General features: G+C 47.0%; 1 protein-coding gene across 1 annotated transcript in view; it reads left to right on the forward strand.

Annotated features, from left to right (window-relative positions):
* BCR (BCR activator of RhoGEF and GTPase) overlaps positions 1-16485 on the forward strand; it is a 138310-nt gene that overhangs the window by 61977 nt on the left and 59848 nt on the right. The window contains exon 2 of the mRNA XM_079149699.1: positions 13539-13720. Within this exon, the coding sequence (XP_079005825.1) occupies positions 13539-13720 (182 nt within the window). The remainder of the gene's footprint in view (positions 1-13538; positions 13721-16485) is intronic.

The following is a 16485-nucleotide window of genomic DNA, read 5'->3' on the forward strand; positions in this document are numbered from 1 at the left end:
GAGAGAGAGAAAATGGCGCAGGAACTTCTCCTAAGTAGTGGAATTTTCTCAGGCTAACAATGTACCAGTGACTGAGGAGGAGACTCGCAGGCTGACTAGTGGACCAATAACTAGCTAGGATGTTCACAAACTGACAGTCTAGGTTGTAAGATGGGAGGGGGAGCAGCTTTATGTTATACTGTTCATGGACTGAAATCTCCAAAACTACAAGCCAGAATAAATCTTTACTTGATATAATTTGATTTTATCAGGTATTTATTGCAGTAACAAAAGCGGACTAACACACCAGCCTTTCAACTTCAGTAAGTCCTAGGAAATCCTGTAACTGTGTTGACCTGCAGCCCTTCTGTTTTTCTGTCTTCGCACAGCCCTTCTGTAATAGCCTGTAACAGCCCTTCTGGATCTTTCCCAAGAGCTGGGGTATTTCCATCCTCTTGACTCAATCTTACATCCCCTGGATATGCAGCCATGGGTTGCATCTGTCTTAGTGTCCTGTGACTGCCATAACAAATGACCACTAACTAAGTAGCTGACAACAGAAATTTATTCTTTCACAGTTCGGAAGATGTAAATCCAAAATCAGTGTATCTGGAGGCTCTAGGGGAGGATCCTTCTTTGCCTATTTAGCCTCTGGTGGCCCCAGAACTTCCTTGGCATTGTGGCTACATCATTCCAGTCTCTGCATCTGTCTTCACATGGCCTTTTCTTCTGTTTCTGTGTCTTTGCCTCTGCTTACAAAGATACTTGTCACTGGATTTAGGGTCCATTAGTGTAAAAGCTGTGATAGTCTAAGACACATATTTGGTTTTGTCCCAGTTCCTAGCATAGAGCTTCTAAAACTTTTGTGATTTCCTGAATGACCGGGGTGATAGGAACATCTTTTGTTATTCATAACAAACCCCTTTCAACTAGCCCTGAGTTATGCTAATGAGATGACTCTTGATGGGCCCTTAGATAGCTTCAGGATAAGGCTAGTTGCCAGAGGAACCAACCATGTGATTAGAGGTTTGGAACTTTCAGCCCCACCCCCTACCTCTGGGAGGGCTGGTGGAATGGAGATTGAGTTGATATCCAGTGGTCAGTGAGTTAAATCAGTCCTGCTTACTGAATGGGACCTCCATTATGACATTAAACGAGGGGGTTTAGAGAGCTTCCAGGTTGGTGAACACCCAGAGGTCCTGTGAGGTTGGTGCATCCAAGGAAGATGTGGAAGCGTCTCCCTACCCTCAGACTGCCAGTAACTCCACATATGTATTTTTTCCATTTAGTTTTTCCTTGATAAATATAAGGAAAGGGCTTTCTTGAGGTCTGTGAGCTGTCCTAGCAAATTATTAAACCTGAGGTGGAAATGCATGCAAGTGCAGGCACGCACATACAGGCACGTGCATCACACACACACACTCACACACACAGAGCTTTATAGCTTTTTCTCAGAAGTATTATATCAGTGGCCCAGACTTTGGATTGGTATCTGAAATAGGGGCAGTTTTGTGGGACTCAGCCCTTAACCTGCAGTGCCTCTTATCTCCAGATAGCTAGTATCAGAATAGAATTGAATTGTAGGACAGTTGGTGTCCAGAGAACTGGAGAATTGCTTGGTGTAGGGGAAAACGCTACACATTTCACATATTTGGCGTTAGGAGTGTTCCATGAGAGTGAAAATGCATCATAGTGGTAATATTTCATCCAGCGGAATCTCATATCAATCTCCTTAATTACATCTGCAAAGACTCCCTTTTTCCAAATAAGGTCCCATTTATAGTGTACATAATTCTTTTCTTGTGTGTGTTGGGGATGAGAGGCGGTGCTGGAGATTGAAATCAGGGCCTTGCATCTGTCAGGTAAACTCTACCACAGAGCTGTATCTCAGTCCTGTGGACATATTCTTGAGGGAGGTCGCCACTCAACCCACTATAGCCTGCTGCTCAGCTTTGTATTCCTGTGGAGGAGCCCATGTCTACCTTTTCATTGTCTCCCTTAGGTCTTGGTTCTGTTGTCATTTCCTCAGGGAAATGGCTCCTGCTACTTCTCTTGGTGGCCTCAAGGTGCATGTCACATGCCTCCTGAGATTCTGCTAGCTCCTGAGGGCAGGAGCTAGGTGTGGTATCTTTGTATACCCAGTGCCAGTGCCCAGCAGGTATTAGGAGCGTCATGCATCTTGGCTGAATAGTAGGTGCTTAATAGGTATGTCTGTCTGGGCTAAATGGTCAGGACCTCCAAGAAATCTTTTTGAACGTTGGTGTCATCGAAAGTCAAAGTGGTGCTGAGGAAAAATAATTACATCATCATCTCACAGCTGAGGGCTACTGTCTCTTCCCAGCTGGGATTCCAGCTTCCACCTGCCCCACCCTGGCACCAGCCAGTCCCAGCCTGAAGAGCATCAAATTATCTTTCCTTTCTTAAATGTCTGGGAACAAGGCATAGGTGGTCCTTTAACAGTGTTCTGGAAGCTGATTGGGCAAGAAGGTTGTGGTAGAATCTTGTTTGTCCACATTGGGGTTATATTCAACTGGTGGAGGAACACAGCCCATCTTTAGTGACAAAAATCACTGGTATAGTTGGCCTTCTGATGATTCAGAGACTGCACTCAAGTGGAACCCAGGATCCTAGTAGGCAGATACATGAGGGTGGATGATGGTCAGCCTATCTAGTCCAAGAGGCTCAGCACTGGAAATATCTTTCCCTTTCAGAGCAACTAGGACTGCCTGTAGAACCAAGGCATGGGGCTCTGAGCTGGGCAAGCTCAGGCCCTTCTTGCCTGGCATTTACCAGTTTGACTGGATGATAATGGTGGGAGTTTGGCCAGCCTCAGGGCTTTCTGTGTGGCACATGCTGATTCATGAATATGACCTCTCCCTGCCAGGGCAGCTGGGGCTTTCCATTCTTTGAGGCTGACTTGGTGATGTCATCATTGGATTGAAGTATGAGGGCTAATAGGCCCTGGGATCCTCAGGTGCCCCCTTGGCTCTCCTTATGAGGACAGGCCTCTCGCCAGAGTACAGTGGTTAACTGGATGGGGGATGTCTCTTTTATAAACAATTTGACCCACTTAGTGTCCATGTAAGAAAGGTCAGCTGGCCTGGCAGAGGAGAAAGGAGAAAACCTCTAAATCCAACCACATCTCAGAAAGGACGTTGGCCACTCACTGCCTGTGGGTGGCCTAGGATTATGGTGCCAAGTGGTACTGTGTTTATCTGGAATGGTACTCTTGGCTTTTGGAAGAGTTAGATTATGTTCCAGGTTCCCTCTATAAGAGAAGACAAGAGATTGGCCTTTGTTTTTGTTTTTGTTTTTTCCCCTTCTTTTTCTCCCTTCTGAGATGGAGTCTTGCTATGTTGCCCACACTGGCCTTGAACTCCTAGGCTCAAATGATCTTCTTGCCTCAGCCTCCTGAGTAGCTGGGGCTACAGGTGTGTACCACTATTCCCAGATTTTTTTATTTAATTGAGTTAAAATTCATACAAAATAAAATTAACCATTATAAAATGAGCCAAATGGCTCTTGGTATATTCACAATGTTATATACACCTCTATTCCAAAATTCTTCATTATTCCAAACACAAAACCTCATACCCCTTAAGCAGTCATTAACTTTCTGTCTCCGAGGATTTATCTATTCTGGACCTTTCATATAATGGAATCATATGATATGTGGCCCTTTATTACTGGCTTCTTTTCTTTCCTTCCTTCCTTCCTTCCAGGGCTTGAACCCATGGGCTCAGGGGCACTTCACCACTGAGTCACATCCCCAGCCTGTTTTTTTATTTTTTATTTTGAATGGTTTCTTCGGTTGGCTTTCAGAAATGTTCTCAGCTTTCCTTCTCCACCGATAGGTGGGGTTGTCTGAAGTTTGATGTTAGCTCCAGTTCAGTGGGTGCCCGACCAGTTGAGTGAGTGAGCCGATAGAAGATCCATCACACCCTCTTACAGTCTTCCCACCTGTTGTAGCTGGCCCCTTCTGTCCCTGTTTCAGGGACTCACTGAGCTGAAGAGAGCACAATTTTCTCTAGTTTCTTTAATCTGTGCTTCCCCCAGGGAACTGCCCCTGGTCTCTGGCTTTCCACAGGCTTGCCAGACCCAGACTGGCCCACACAAACCCAGATGCAATCTGATGGACTGGGCTTCAGCTTCCCCAGATGGTGTCTTGCTGCAGTCCCAAAATCTCAGTGCCCTTTCAACTTGCAGAGAGATCACTAGGCATGCATTCACACAAAGGAGTGACTCTGCAAAGAAGCAACCAGATGGCAGCAACTACCACACAAAGCAGAAAGACCTCAGGTACAACCAAACCTGCAGCATCCCCGATGTATCTCCAGGCCCTGGCCTGAGTCCCCAGACTGAGGTGACCACACCCTGAGGTGGCAGCGGCTGCAGCGGCAAACCTGCAGGTCCTGGCTCTTGTCCCAAAATGGCAGTAACCACGTGTAACCAAACCTGCTCGTATGGTGACAATGGACTTCCAGGCAACAGTGGGCAGTAGGCGATCCACTGGTGGTTTGTGGGCAGTCTGAAGGTTAACAACAGAAGATGGGTGGGTGGACATCAGGCGGTGGGCAAGAGGCAGGCAAACTGGCAAATGGTGGATGATAGGTGGCAGTCAGTGAGCGATCTGCACTCAAAAAGCCAGTGATATGCTGGCAGACAGCCGGTGATTGTGGTGGACAAATGGGATAAACAGCAGGGGATCGATGGGCAGCAACAAATGCCTCACAGAAACTGTATTTCCTCTGCTTGAATTCCGAGTTTGGGAGTGACAAGGAATGCAACCACCCTCTGGTCCACCATCTTGGATCAATTGAGACAGGGTCTCACTAAATTGCTTGGAGCCTTGCTGAGTTGCTGAGTCTGACCTTGAACTTACAATCCTCCTGCCTTGGCCTCCAGAGTAACTGTGATTACAAGCATTCACCACTGTACCTAGCTAACTTCCTTTCTTTTTAAGACTAAGTCATAGAACTGTGGTTGTAACTCAGTGGTAGAGCTCTTGACTAGCATGTGAAGAAAGAAAAACCGGATGTGGGGGAAGGGAAGAAAGGGAAAGAAAGACTGAGTATCAGAGATAAGTTGTAGAAATATACGTATATTATCCATTGGTTGATGGTTGGCGCCATTGTGTAACTTTACATTTATTTATTTGTTTGTTTTGTGGTGCTGGGGATTGAACCCAGGACCTTGCCCATGCCAACCAAGGGCTGGGCATGTAGCTCACTGTCACTGAGCTACATGCCCAGTCTATTGCTATTGTGAATATTCCAATGAAGTTTCTTTTTCCGGTTTCTTTGGGTATATACCTAGAAGGGGAATTGCTGGACCATGTGGTTATCAGCACAGACTTTTAGAAATATTTTCTCTTTAGAATCTATTTGGAGCCAGGTGTGGTGGTAATAACATCCTGAATGGTATAAGATGGAATTTTTTTCAGTCTAATCCAGTGACCTAATCCTGTAATCCCAGCTACTTGGGAGGCTGAGGCAGGAGAATCGCAAGTTCAAAGCCAGTCTCTGCAACTTAGGGAGGCCCTAAGCAACTCGGTGAGACCCTGTCTCTAAATAAAATACCCAAAAGGACTGGGGATGTGGCTCAGTGGTTAAGCGCTCCTGGGTTTAAATCGTGGTACCAAAAAAAAAAAAAAAAATATTGGAAAGTGACCAGGTAGGCAGATCACTGTGTGAGTTTTATAATTTTATGTTGCCTTGGTATCCATTTTTAATGTAACTTGGACTTTCTCATACCAGGAACACAGCTCAGTATCCTTGATACAGTTTCTAGTTCTCCATCTCCTCCCCATTCCTCAATGTGGTTGATCCAGATCTGTGCCTTGTAAAATTACCTTCATGACCATTTCCATGGGTGGTCATGGGACAACAGCTTGACACAGACTTCTGGACTCCCCTGCCAACTACACAGCCCATGTGAACTGGGCAGATATGCCCCAGAGACCACCACTTAGTCACAGTATAACCTCCTGGAACTCCTGCCTGCTTACTTTAAACCTACCAACTAAAACTTTCTGTGAGAAATCTGTTTGAATAACACCCGTGACCCAGTGAAGGGATTGGCCTTGCTCTCTCTTGCATGTGTTCACATCTCTCTTGCACTCTCCTTTTCTACACCCCTCCACATATACCCTGACTTCCATGTGCCTGGACTCCAGGTGTACCATGTACCCCTACCCGACCTGTGAGTAATAAAATCTTTGTTTTCATCTTGTGCCACTCCTAATGATTGGAAAGTTCTTTATCTTAAAAGATTAGCTATGCAGATCTATGGAGATAATGTGTCTGGGTTTTCAGCACTGTGCAGATCCACAGGAAGTACTGGACAGTAGACAATGGGTAGCAGGGTTTTTTGTTTTGTTTTGTGTTTGTTTTGGTTTGGTTTGGTTTTTTGCCCTGCTACTTCAGAGATTTGAGGTTTTTACTGTTCTGGGAACTTAGTTCCTGGGAGCGCTGTAGATATTTCCTGAGTATACATGAGGTACTGCCTCAAAGTGAAAAAACTAGCCTGAGATGCCCAGCCCTCAGAATCTGCAGCCCCCTTCCTGGGGTAGAGAACACTCTTGGTACACAGTGTTCTGGAAGCTCTAGGTCGTGGATGATCCTGGGGTCCAGAGCTGACTCCGGTTGTGGACTCTGCCATTCAGTGAGACCCAGACCTCTCTATCTCAGCCGTAGTTTTCTAAGCCTCTCCTGGAGAAGTGATGCCTACCTGGGCAGCTGCCAAAGAAAGGCTACCTATAAAAGCAACCATCACCAGTACACTTTGCTCCTGCAGTGTACTTGGGACCCAGGGGAAGGCACAAGGCTGAGAGAAGAGTGGGAGTCAGGGAAACCTCCCTGCCACCACTGTCTCAGCTCCACAATGTTTGATCCACTCTCACCTTTGTAAATAAACATGGCCCATTCATTTGCTGACATCCTGAACAGGATGGGAGACCACCCCGTGGGTGATCTCTCTGCAGCTGAGTTCCTGCCACTCCCGCCCCATTTCCTCCTAGTGCTCCCTTTCTCTCAACTCCTGTGTGTTTTTCAGAAAACCACTCCCTTATCCCTCCTGAGTACAAGTTCTTCAATCAAGCGACCTGGGTTGCTTGATCAGGTAGGGTGGGATTGGAGCTGGGTTCCCAGAACCTTGTACCTCTGGTGGCAAGCAAGGCCACTGAAGGAGATTCTGGAGACCCGCCAGTTACATCTGCTTAAGAGAGCCTCCCTGTGTGAATGCCCCCAGAAGTTGCAGTATTACCTCTGTTCTGCTTGGTGCACAGACTGAGAGCCCACCCTTCTACCTTCTATCTCTCTGAATTTGTCTAAGCACCTCATATACATATTGTATTTGTTCTTTTATGTCTGGCTCTTTCATTTAACAATATCCTCAAGGTCCATCTGTGTTATAGTATATGTCAGGATTACTTTTCCTTTTTAAGACCAAGTACTATTCCATTGTATGGATAAACCACACTTTGTTTATCCATTCATATCTTGATGGACACTGGGTTGCTTCCACATTTTAGCTATTGTGAATAAACCTGCTGTGAATGTGGTTGTCCACATATCTTTTCAGGGTCCTGCTTTCATTTATTTTGCTGGATGAGGTAATAATTTTGTATAATTTTTTGAAGGATTTATTTTTTTAAACTAATGTTTTGTTGTTGTCGCTGTTTTTTTTTTTTTTTTTTTTTTTTTTTTAAAGCTTCAGGAATGTGACCAGAGCAGCCAGAGGGGTTGCCTGGGACCTACCCAGCTATTTTTTTCCCTATCCTTTTTCTTAAATCAAAGAATAGATTTGCAAAGCCTTGGGATCAGAGGGCTGCTAAGCAAACTGCCTGGAGAGGAGAGGTTTCAGATTTCATTGGACATACCTCTTCTCTGCCCTAAGCCCATGACTCTCTAATGATCTGTGGGGTGTGAGCAGCTCACTCTCTTCCCGGCCCCCTAGTGGGTGGGTTAGTAGGGTTCATCTTCCTGAGATTTCCAAGCCAAAGCTGCTGGATTCCAGGCCCCACCTGCTGCTTTCCAGGGTTTGGCTTCAACTTTGTATAGAGCTGGCAAGAAGGATCATCTGATGTGACCACCTGTTCCGTAGTGCTGCTGAAGGCGACTATGCCAAAGAGGTTTTCCCACTGAGCATTCTTGTTGGAAAGGGCATAGAGCAAGCCCTCCCAGTTGGCTTGGGTTCTTGGAAGATGTCAGCTTTTGAAAATCCCTAAATAATGTGCTTTATGCTCAAGAGTAGGGGCCTTGTATGGTTTGGGGGCCACAGGTTTGAAAACAACAATGTGAGAAGGCAGGCCCTATATGTTGCTCAGAACAGAGGGTAAGGAAATGAGAAGGTTGAGGCAGGAGGATCACAAGGTCCACACCAGCCTGGGCATCCTAAAGACCCTGACTCAACATAAAAAGGACTAGGGATATAGCCCATGATAGAGCTCAATCCCAAGTAGTATGAAAAATAAAGAAAATTGGAGGCCTCCCTGCCCCCATCCCATCATGTTTGCATTGGAGCAGAGAGCCTAGATTAGAGGCACGTGGGTGGGCTGGGACAGTGGGCTGAAGCCCTTAGATGGAGTACAGCAGGGATGAATGAATGGACCTCTGGAATCAAACTGAAAAGCATCAGTTACACAGATACTCATCTGAGACTTGGCAGAGTAGGTGGCTAGGGGTTTTAGTTGCCTCAGAACCTCATAATTGCCTAGCAGTCTGGTTGTGAAACCTGGTCCCTCAGTCTCCTAGTGGAAGTGAAGTGTCCACATCAGAGTCTGTGGTCCTACTCCACACACTGGTGGACAAACCCTTTTCAGACACTTGATTGCCACATCAAGTTTTAGCCTTGAGGAGGTTGCTAAATCAGCATATCATTTCACAACTGTGGAAACCTACAGTTCATCTGGAGTAACCCCTGGGACCCTGATGATCTGACCCTGAAGTTCATGCTGGGTTGATTATCTCCCTGGTGTTGATTTGACTTTGGATATGAATCAGCTTAGTCACTGGTAGCATGAAACTCAGAGAGCAGAGCTCAAATGCAAGGCACTGTACCAGGTGAGGAAGAATATGTTGTCTTCTTAGGAGATTGTCATTAGAAAAAAAAGCAAAACCAGATGAGCACTGTGATACACTTGAAAGGCTAAAACAGGAGGATTGCAAGTTCAAGACCCAGCCTCAGCAACTGTGCAAGGCCTTCAACTTAGTGAGACCGTTTCAAAATAAAAAATAATAAGAACTGGAGATGTGGCTCAGTGGTTAAGCACCTCTGGGCTCAATCCCTGGTACAAAAAAGAAAAGCAGTTAAAGGATTAGCAGATACTAATGATTCTGAATTAATGTAAAAGCCAGGTATATAGGGGAAGTAGGTGGTGGGAGGAACAAGGTAACCTGTTGAAGGCCCAGGAGGTGATCACTGGTCCTTTCTGAAATAGCAACAGTGACATTTTATTTTATCATTTTTTATTTTGATAGTGAGTATTGAACCCAGGATGCTTTACTGCTGAGGGGCATCCCCAGATCTTTTTATTTTTTGAGATGGGATCTTGCTAAGTTGTTGATGCTGGCCTTGAACTTGTGATCCTCCTGCCTCAGCCTCCTGAATAGCTGGTATTACAGGCCCAGCTGACAGTGGCATTTTAGAGTTAGTGGCCTTTATGGATTGTCTCATTCACATGCCTGATTCCCCCCCCCCCCCCCCCCCCCCCCCCCAGTGCTGGGGATGGAACCCAGGGCTTGCATGAAGTGTTTTACAACTGAACTGTATCCCCAACCCCACATGCCTGATGTTAACACCAACGAAACTGAGGCATGGACAGTTTTTGTGACTGTACTATCACACAGAGAGGTGGCAACAAGGAGAACCAGAGCCTCACTGCTGAAAGCACATTTCTGAAAGCTGCCCATTTCCCCCACCTAGAGGATGAGTCCTGGGTTACAGGAGAACCGCTCAGAGCCCTGTGGACCCTGGAGACTATTTGGGTTCCTCACTTGACATCTGAGACTTTCTGTCCCAGGCCTGGGCTACCTTTGAAAGTAGCTCCCCATGGTGGGTAGGTTTCAGGTAGGGGTCACTGTGATGCTTTGTGGATGTTGGATAGGCAACATCTACAATATTTGTATTTATTTTATTTTATTTTAAGAAATCTGATTCCCCAAAAGGAAGGGGAAACCGAAGTCAGACCCATTCTTTGGGGTGGGGTGTAGGATTAAGGTTTGGATTATCAGGATTTTAATATGTTTGAACCATCCTCAGTTTTCCCCAAGGATGCTATCAGAGAGCTAGTTTAGGACCTGGGAGGAAGGAGAACTTGGCTTTGGCCTTGGATTGTCCTGCTAGAATATAAAACCCAAAGGCCACTGGAGCAGAGTGTTGATAGCCAGCACTGTGGTCTTGGACCTGGAGCCTCCTCAATACCCTGTGGATTGAAGAGATCAGGGTCTTCTATATAGCTTGTTGGGGGACTCAGTAGGGTCCTATTCTGCTGTTGGGGAGTCTCTCACCTGCTACTACTTGTAACCTGGAATAAGTTTCTTGGTGGGATTGTCCTGTGGACACACACACACACACACACACGGTGTTTCTGGCCTGGCCTTTGATCAGTGGCTATGTGCAGACACCTAGGACGTGCTGTGGGTCTCCATGGCAGCCAGCACAGTGCCAGACACTGAATGGACTTGCCCAGCAGGTCTTGGCCCTGGCTGCCTGCTGAATCCCCTGAAAGCCTTTATAACCACCGAGGCCTAGGCTGCCACCAAAGCTTCAGATTCAGTGGGTCTTTATTGGGCTCAGCTGTGTTATGTTTTTGACACTTCCTCAGTGATGCTGACATGCAGCGAGGTCTGGGGATATGTGTTAGAGAGTGCCAAGTCCTCCTAGGACACAGGCAGAGAGGCAGAGGCATGCGAGCAAGTCAGGACATCAGCCATCTGTGGCTTCCCACAGCTGGCAGCACTCTTAACCAGTGGTTGGTTGCTCCACCCACACAGCTCCTTCCTTCAAGATGCTCATGTGAAAAGAACTGAAAACAATCCTCATTGGGATTGCTGGGTCAGCTACTCCAGAAAGCCAAGGATGACCACATGCCCACCTGACCTAGGTATGTTTGGTGGCAATGGTATCCTCAGGACAGGGCTGCTTACAGATAAGCAGTAGCAAAAATGACATACACCAATGAGCATGGCCTCTGGGAAATCCTGGGGACCAACAAGGCACCCTTTGGAAGGAGTGGAAAAGGGGTCATCATGAGTGACTTGGAGTGGGCTGGGCCCTTGTGGACTTAAGTCTGTAAATAGAGATTTGCTCAGGCTAGGAATGGGACAGAGGAACTTCAGGGTGGCTAAGATCTTGGAAGCAAGTGCTGAACTTTTGTCATCCAGACTGGGAGGAGGTAGTGATTTGTTTTCAGGTGCCTTAGGGAAGCATTTGTTACTCTGTGTAACTTAATAGTCCCAAAGGGCAGGGAGACTCTTGTAGGATAAGTTACTTTTTGTCATGGCAGGGGTACTTGGATTGGGGTAAAGGTGGTCTGGGAGTTTGGCAGACCAGCTGGGAGGTGGGCTGAGTCAGCTGAGACTCACTGCTTGTGGTGATCAGTACTTGCACCTGGAATGGCATGCTAGTTTGTGGTCTCAGGCTACGATCTGCCACCAGTGCTGACATCCACAGATGACCTCTTTCCCATCTTCCTCACAGGCCTCTGTCTCTTCCAGGTTCTCTCCTCTCTTCCCCAGCAGGACTTGGTACTATACCCAGCTGGCTGCATATTAGCCTCACCTGGGGAGTTTCAAAAACAGCACAGATGGGCCCTGGTGATTGTTAGAGCTTCCCAGGAGATTCTAGCAGATAGCATGAGCTGAGACCCTCTGGGCTACCCCATCCAGTGTCTGGCACTGTGCTGCCATGCCAACACACAGCATGTTCCAGGTGTCTGTACATATCTGCTGACCATCAAAGCCAGACCACAGTCTGTCTGTGTGTGCGCCCACAGGAGGGTCCCAGAAAGAGTTTTGTTCTGGATTGTAGCCTGGGGGTGGGGGTGACTGCAGTAGGGTGGACTTCTACTTAGTATCCCAACCATCTGTACAGATGAGATGAGCCTGGTGCCCTTCATAGAAGAACAGCATTTAGGGTCCTCCTTTTTGTAATAGCCCATGCCTCCTATATGGGAAAAACCAACTGTGTTTCTGTATAATCATATTCAACACAGAACACTTCTGTGACCAAATGGGTTTTTCCCCCACACCAAGCAATTCTCCAGTTCTCTGTGGACACCAATTCAATTTTAACTCAATTCTGGTATTATCTACCTGGAGATAGTATCAAATCCCATAGGTTAAGGGCTCAATCTCACAAGATCAGCTCCAATTCAGACACCAACCATAAGGATCAGGGTGTGACCTATACTTCTCATTGATCAGCTATAAGCTGGGATTCCCATAAACCCCTCATATTTGTTCATTTGTGGGAATGACTAAGACAACGGAGGGGAATAGTTTACATACTGGATTACCAGTTTATTATAAAAGGATACAACTCAGAAGTGGGCATGGTGACACATGACTGTGATCCCAGCTACTCAGGAGACTGAGGCAGGAGGGTCACAAGTTTGAGGCTAGCCTCAGTAACTTAGTGAGACCCTGTCTCAAAATAAAAAAGGGCTAGGGGTATAGTTCAGTGATAAAGCACCCTGAATTCAATCCCCAGTACCAATAAGTGCATATATAGGACTGGGGATGTAACTCAGTGATAGAATGCCTGCCTAGCATGCACAAGTCACCAGGTTCAGTTCCCAGCATCATGAGGTTTGGGGGAAAGAATATAACTCAATAATAACAGCCAGTGGAAGACTGTGCACAAGGCAAGGTGTGAGGAGGTAACTTAGAGCTTCCATGCCCTCAGGGCAAGCCACCCTTGGAATGTTCAGTAATCCACCCTTTTTGGATTTTTACAGAGGCTACATTCTGTAGGCATGACTGATTAAGTCATTTGCCACTGATGGTCAGCTTAACCTTCAGCCCCTCTGCCTTTCTTGGGGATACAAAGGTGGGGCTGAAAGTTCCAGCCTTCTAAGCACATTGTTGGTTCCCCTGGCAACCGGCAACCAGCTCCCATCTTGAGCTTTCCAGGAGCTCCCATCAACCTGTCATCTCATTAGCATATCAAAGACACACAAGTTTTTGGTGATTCCAAGGGTTTTAAGAGATACATGCTAGGAAAGTTTACACACACACACACACACACACACAGAGACCAAATATTATTCATCCTAGTCACACGTACCTCTCATCCCAAGGGCAGTTGTGCCCCAGACAATGTTTGAAAGCCCAGTCTCGTATTGTTTGGGGAGTGAATTGCAGCTGACCCCCCCCTTACTTTTGTGGTCCTTGGCTGGTTGGTTGTGAAAGTGAAGTCAGTGTGCCTGAAGTTCCTATGGGTGACAGAATGATGTTGACCCGAGTGCTTGCTTGGATAGATGAGTGTGGATGCTTCCAAGCAGACAGCCTCTGTCCTCTTGTCTGTTTCTAACACAGGCTCCTTCTTTGCATAAACAGATGCTTCATTTGGAACACCACCTGGGTATAGCTGTGCCGCAGACCGGGCTGAGGAGCAGCGCAGGCACCAGGATGGGCTGCCCTACATTGATGACTCACCCTCCTCCTCTCCCCACCTCAGCAGCAAGGGCAGGGGCAGCCGGGACACTCTGGCCTCTGGAGCCCTGGAGCCCACTAAAGCGGTGAGTCCCTGAGGTGCACCTGCCTCCCATGGCTGTGGGCCAGCCCTTGTCATCCTGGAGGTTCTCTGAAGTGTAGCCAGTTACTCAGGGGCATGTAGCAAGTAGACGATGGAGCTGCCAGTGGTTTGGTTTGGAAATCAGAAAAATCACTAAAAACTCCTTCCTCTTTCCTGCATCTGGTAGATGGAGACAGCCTGCCAGATGCCTTGAGCAGGAAGGTCATGGAACACTTTGTAAACTGAGCTTGTAGGAGGCAGTCAGAATGTGGTCTTAAGGTTGAGTATAATATTGATACCAGAAGCCACTACCTAAGCCTGTGGCACTATATGGTGGCCCCAGCCACAGTACTGAGTTGGAGCAGTGTTTGGACCCTTATACCTGTGCTTAGGAGGTACACTGGCTCCCTCTTTACCAAAGGGGCTGCTGAAAGTGGCTTCATCCATATGATTCGTGTCTTTCCCATGAATTCTTACTTGGCCCTCATTAACAATTCTATGAAATTAGTATTGCTGTCACCTCCACTTTACCATTGTGGAACCAAGGTCCAGAGGTGGCTTCCCCAAGGACACATGGCTAGAGAATAGTGAAGCATTTGGTAGATCTCTGCCCAATGCCTCAAGTAGGACCCCATAATCTAGCCCCTCTCACATGAGAGTATAGCCGTGGGTTGGTCATATTCTTTACAGTGCTGTTCCCACAGAGGTGGTCGGCCTATCCAGCCTGGCTTGTCCTGATGCTCTCAGTGGTTCCATGGCTCAGAGCAGGGAGCAGGGTGTTTTAGCAGTGCTTTGTGGCCCAGTCATGTTCCTCCTTTCACTGGGACAAGAGCACCCCTTTTGGCCTCTGGGGTTCCTTCCTTGGGCATCATGGTTGCAGAACAGTTGCTCCTTTCTGTTTCTTTGACCCTTTTTTGTCTTTCTGGTTTCTTTTTGGCCCCTGAGAAATGGATATCTTCTTTGTTCTGCTTTTCTAGATTGTTCCACCCTGGGTTTAAAAATAAAAATAAGCAAGCAGGGCTGGGGGTATAGCTCAATGGTAGAGCCTGTGCTTAGCATGCACAAGGCTCTGGATTCAACACCCAGCACCACAAAAAAAATAAAGGGCTGTGCTTTTTCCTATCGCTGTAGGGAAGTGCTGAAAGTACATTTTTTTACTGCAGTTGCTTTTTTCTGGGACTGTCATCTTAGCTGCAGGACTGCCTCTTAGTTATGCTTTTGTGATTTCTAGTGGCCTTAGTGCTGGGTGGGCTTTTGAAACATGAGAATGGGAAAGAAAAGCAGCATACATTTGCTGGTGCCTTGCACAGCTTCATATGCCACATCCAGAGTTACCATTTTACAGATTTGGAAACTGAGGTTCAGAGAGGTGAAGTATCTATCCTGGTACCACACAACTATGAGGGGTGAAACCTTCCAGATTCTTTCATGGATACGCTTTCCCTCTTTTGTTGTTGCTTGAGTGTGGTTTGATACCAACAAGAGTCCTTAACAATCTTGAACAAGTAGGCTGAGTTCTGAACTGGGGATGGTTATCCCTGTCCATCTATCATGGTTTTTTTCCCCATTCTTTGGAGAATACTTTATAGTTTTTGTAACCATTCATCATCTTTGAGGGCTGTCTTCACCTCATCTGGTCCTAAATAGAAGCTTGAGACCATGTGCTGCTCACCCTCCCACCTCCACCAGACTCCTGGCTCCTTGTAGCACCCAGTTCAGAGGCTTATCTCCTGTGGGAGCCCATCCAGAACCTGGTCCCTCCTTTAGTCCCTTCATGAGTCAATAGACATTTCTCATGTTACACATTTGGCAGAGGTTGCACATCTGCAATGTGATTTCAAGTCCCCAATCCCAAATATTCTTCCTGACCCATAGGAAGGTGTCTGGATGAGGAGGGAACTTGATTAGAGGAAAGTTACACAGTTTCATTCCAGGAGTTCTCTGGTTAGGTGCCCTTTCCAATGTTTGGAGCCCCAGGGAGACAGGCAAAACCTTGGCTTTTCTGGTTTCTTTGCCAGCTGTGCACCAAAACTTTTCTTCTGTTTTCAGTTTTTTGTTTAAAGATATGACTGTCACTTCCTAGGTTCCCCAGGGAGCATGATAGCCTTGGCTAGAAGAACCCTGATCCTGATCAGCTGGTGGGAATCAGGGAATCTGTTCATCCTTCTTTTACTTAACCTACTGCTAGGGCTCTTCATTTGCTCCCTACTGCCAAACTTGAGACTTTGGAACTGTGGGGCCGTTGGTTGAACCTTCTTGGGAAGTCATGGCAACACAGGGATTCCTCAGTGGGCTTTGAAGTTGCTCTGTGAGCATTGCCTGGATTACTTAGGTAGGGGTTGGACAGAGGCCAGGCACTCCTTGCTTAGGGAACTGTGAGAAGGCCTCAGGCAAGTCCTTTTTTGGGAAGACATGCTAATGGAGCCTGACCTGCGTGCTGGGGTCTCCCCTTGTGGAGAACTGGTTTACCCAAGGGTTTGCTATAGCAGGTTTCCCCAGCATGTGACTGCACAGAGGTTAGCTCCTTGCCCTCTGTCCATGTTATATCCCAAGAGTGCTCGCTGGCTGGCCTCCTCACTGCCCTGCCCAGAGCAGAAGAGGGTCTTTTGTCTAGTTGCTGAGCTGGGAGCAAACTTCCAGGTAGGAGCAGTTCACTTTCTGAAAGCTATAATTTTGTACTGTGGGGTTCCCCCAGGTTTGAGGTTCCTGTGGGGGCTTATGAGGGGACTTCTTGTACTCCAGCTCAACTCTCCACTTATCTTTTGACCT

The sequence above is a fragment of the Sciurus vulgaris genome (assembly GCF_902686455.1).
Source record: "Sciurus vulgaris genome assembly, chromosome: 8".
NCBI classification, from domain to species: domain Eukaryota; kingdom Metazoa; phylum Chordata; class Mammalia; order Rodentia; family Sciuridae; genus Sciurus; species Sciurus vulgaris.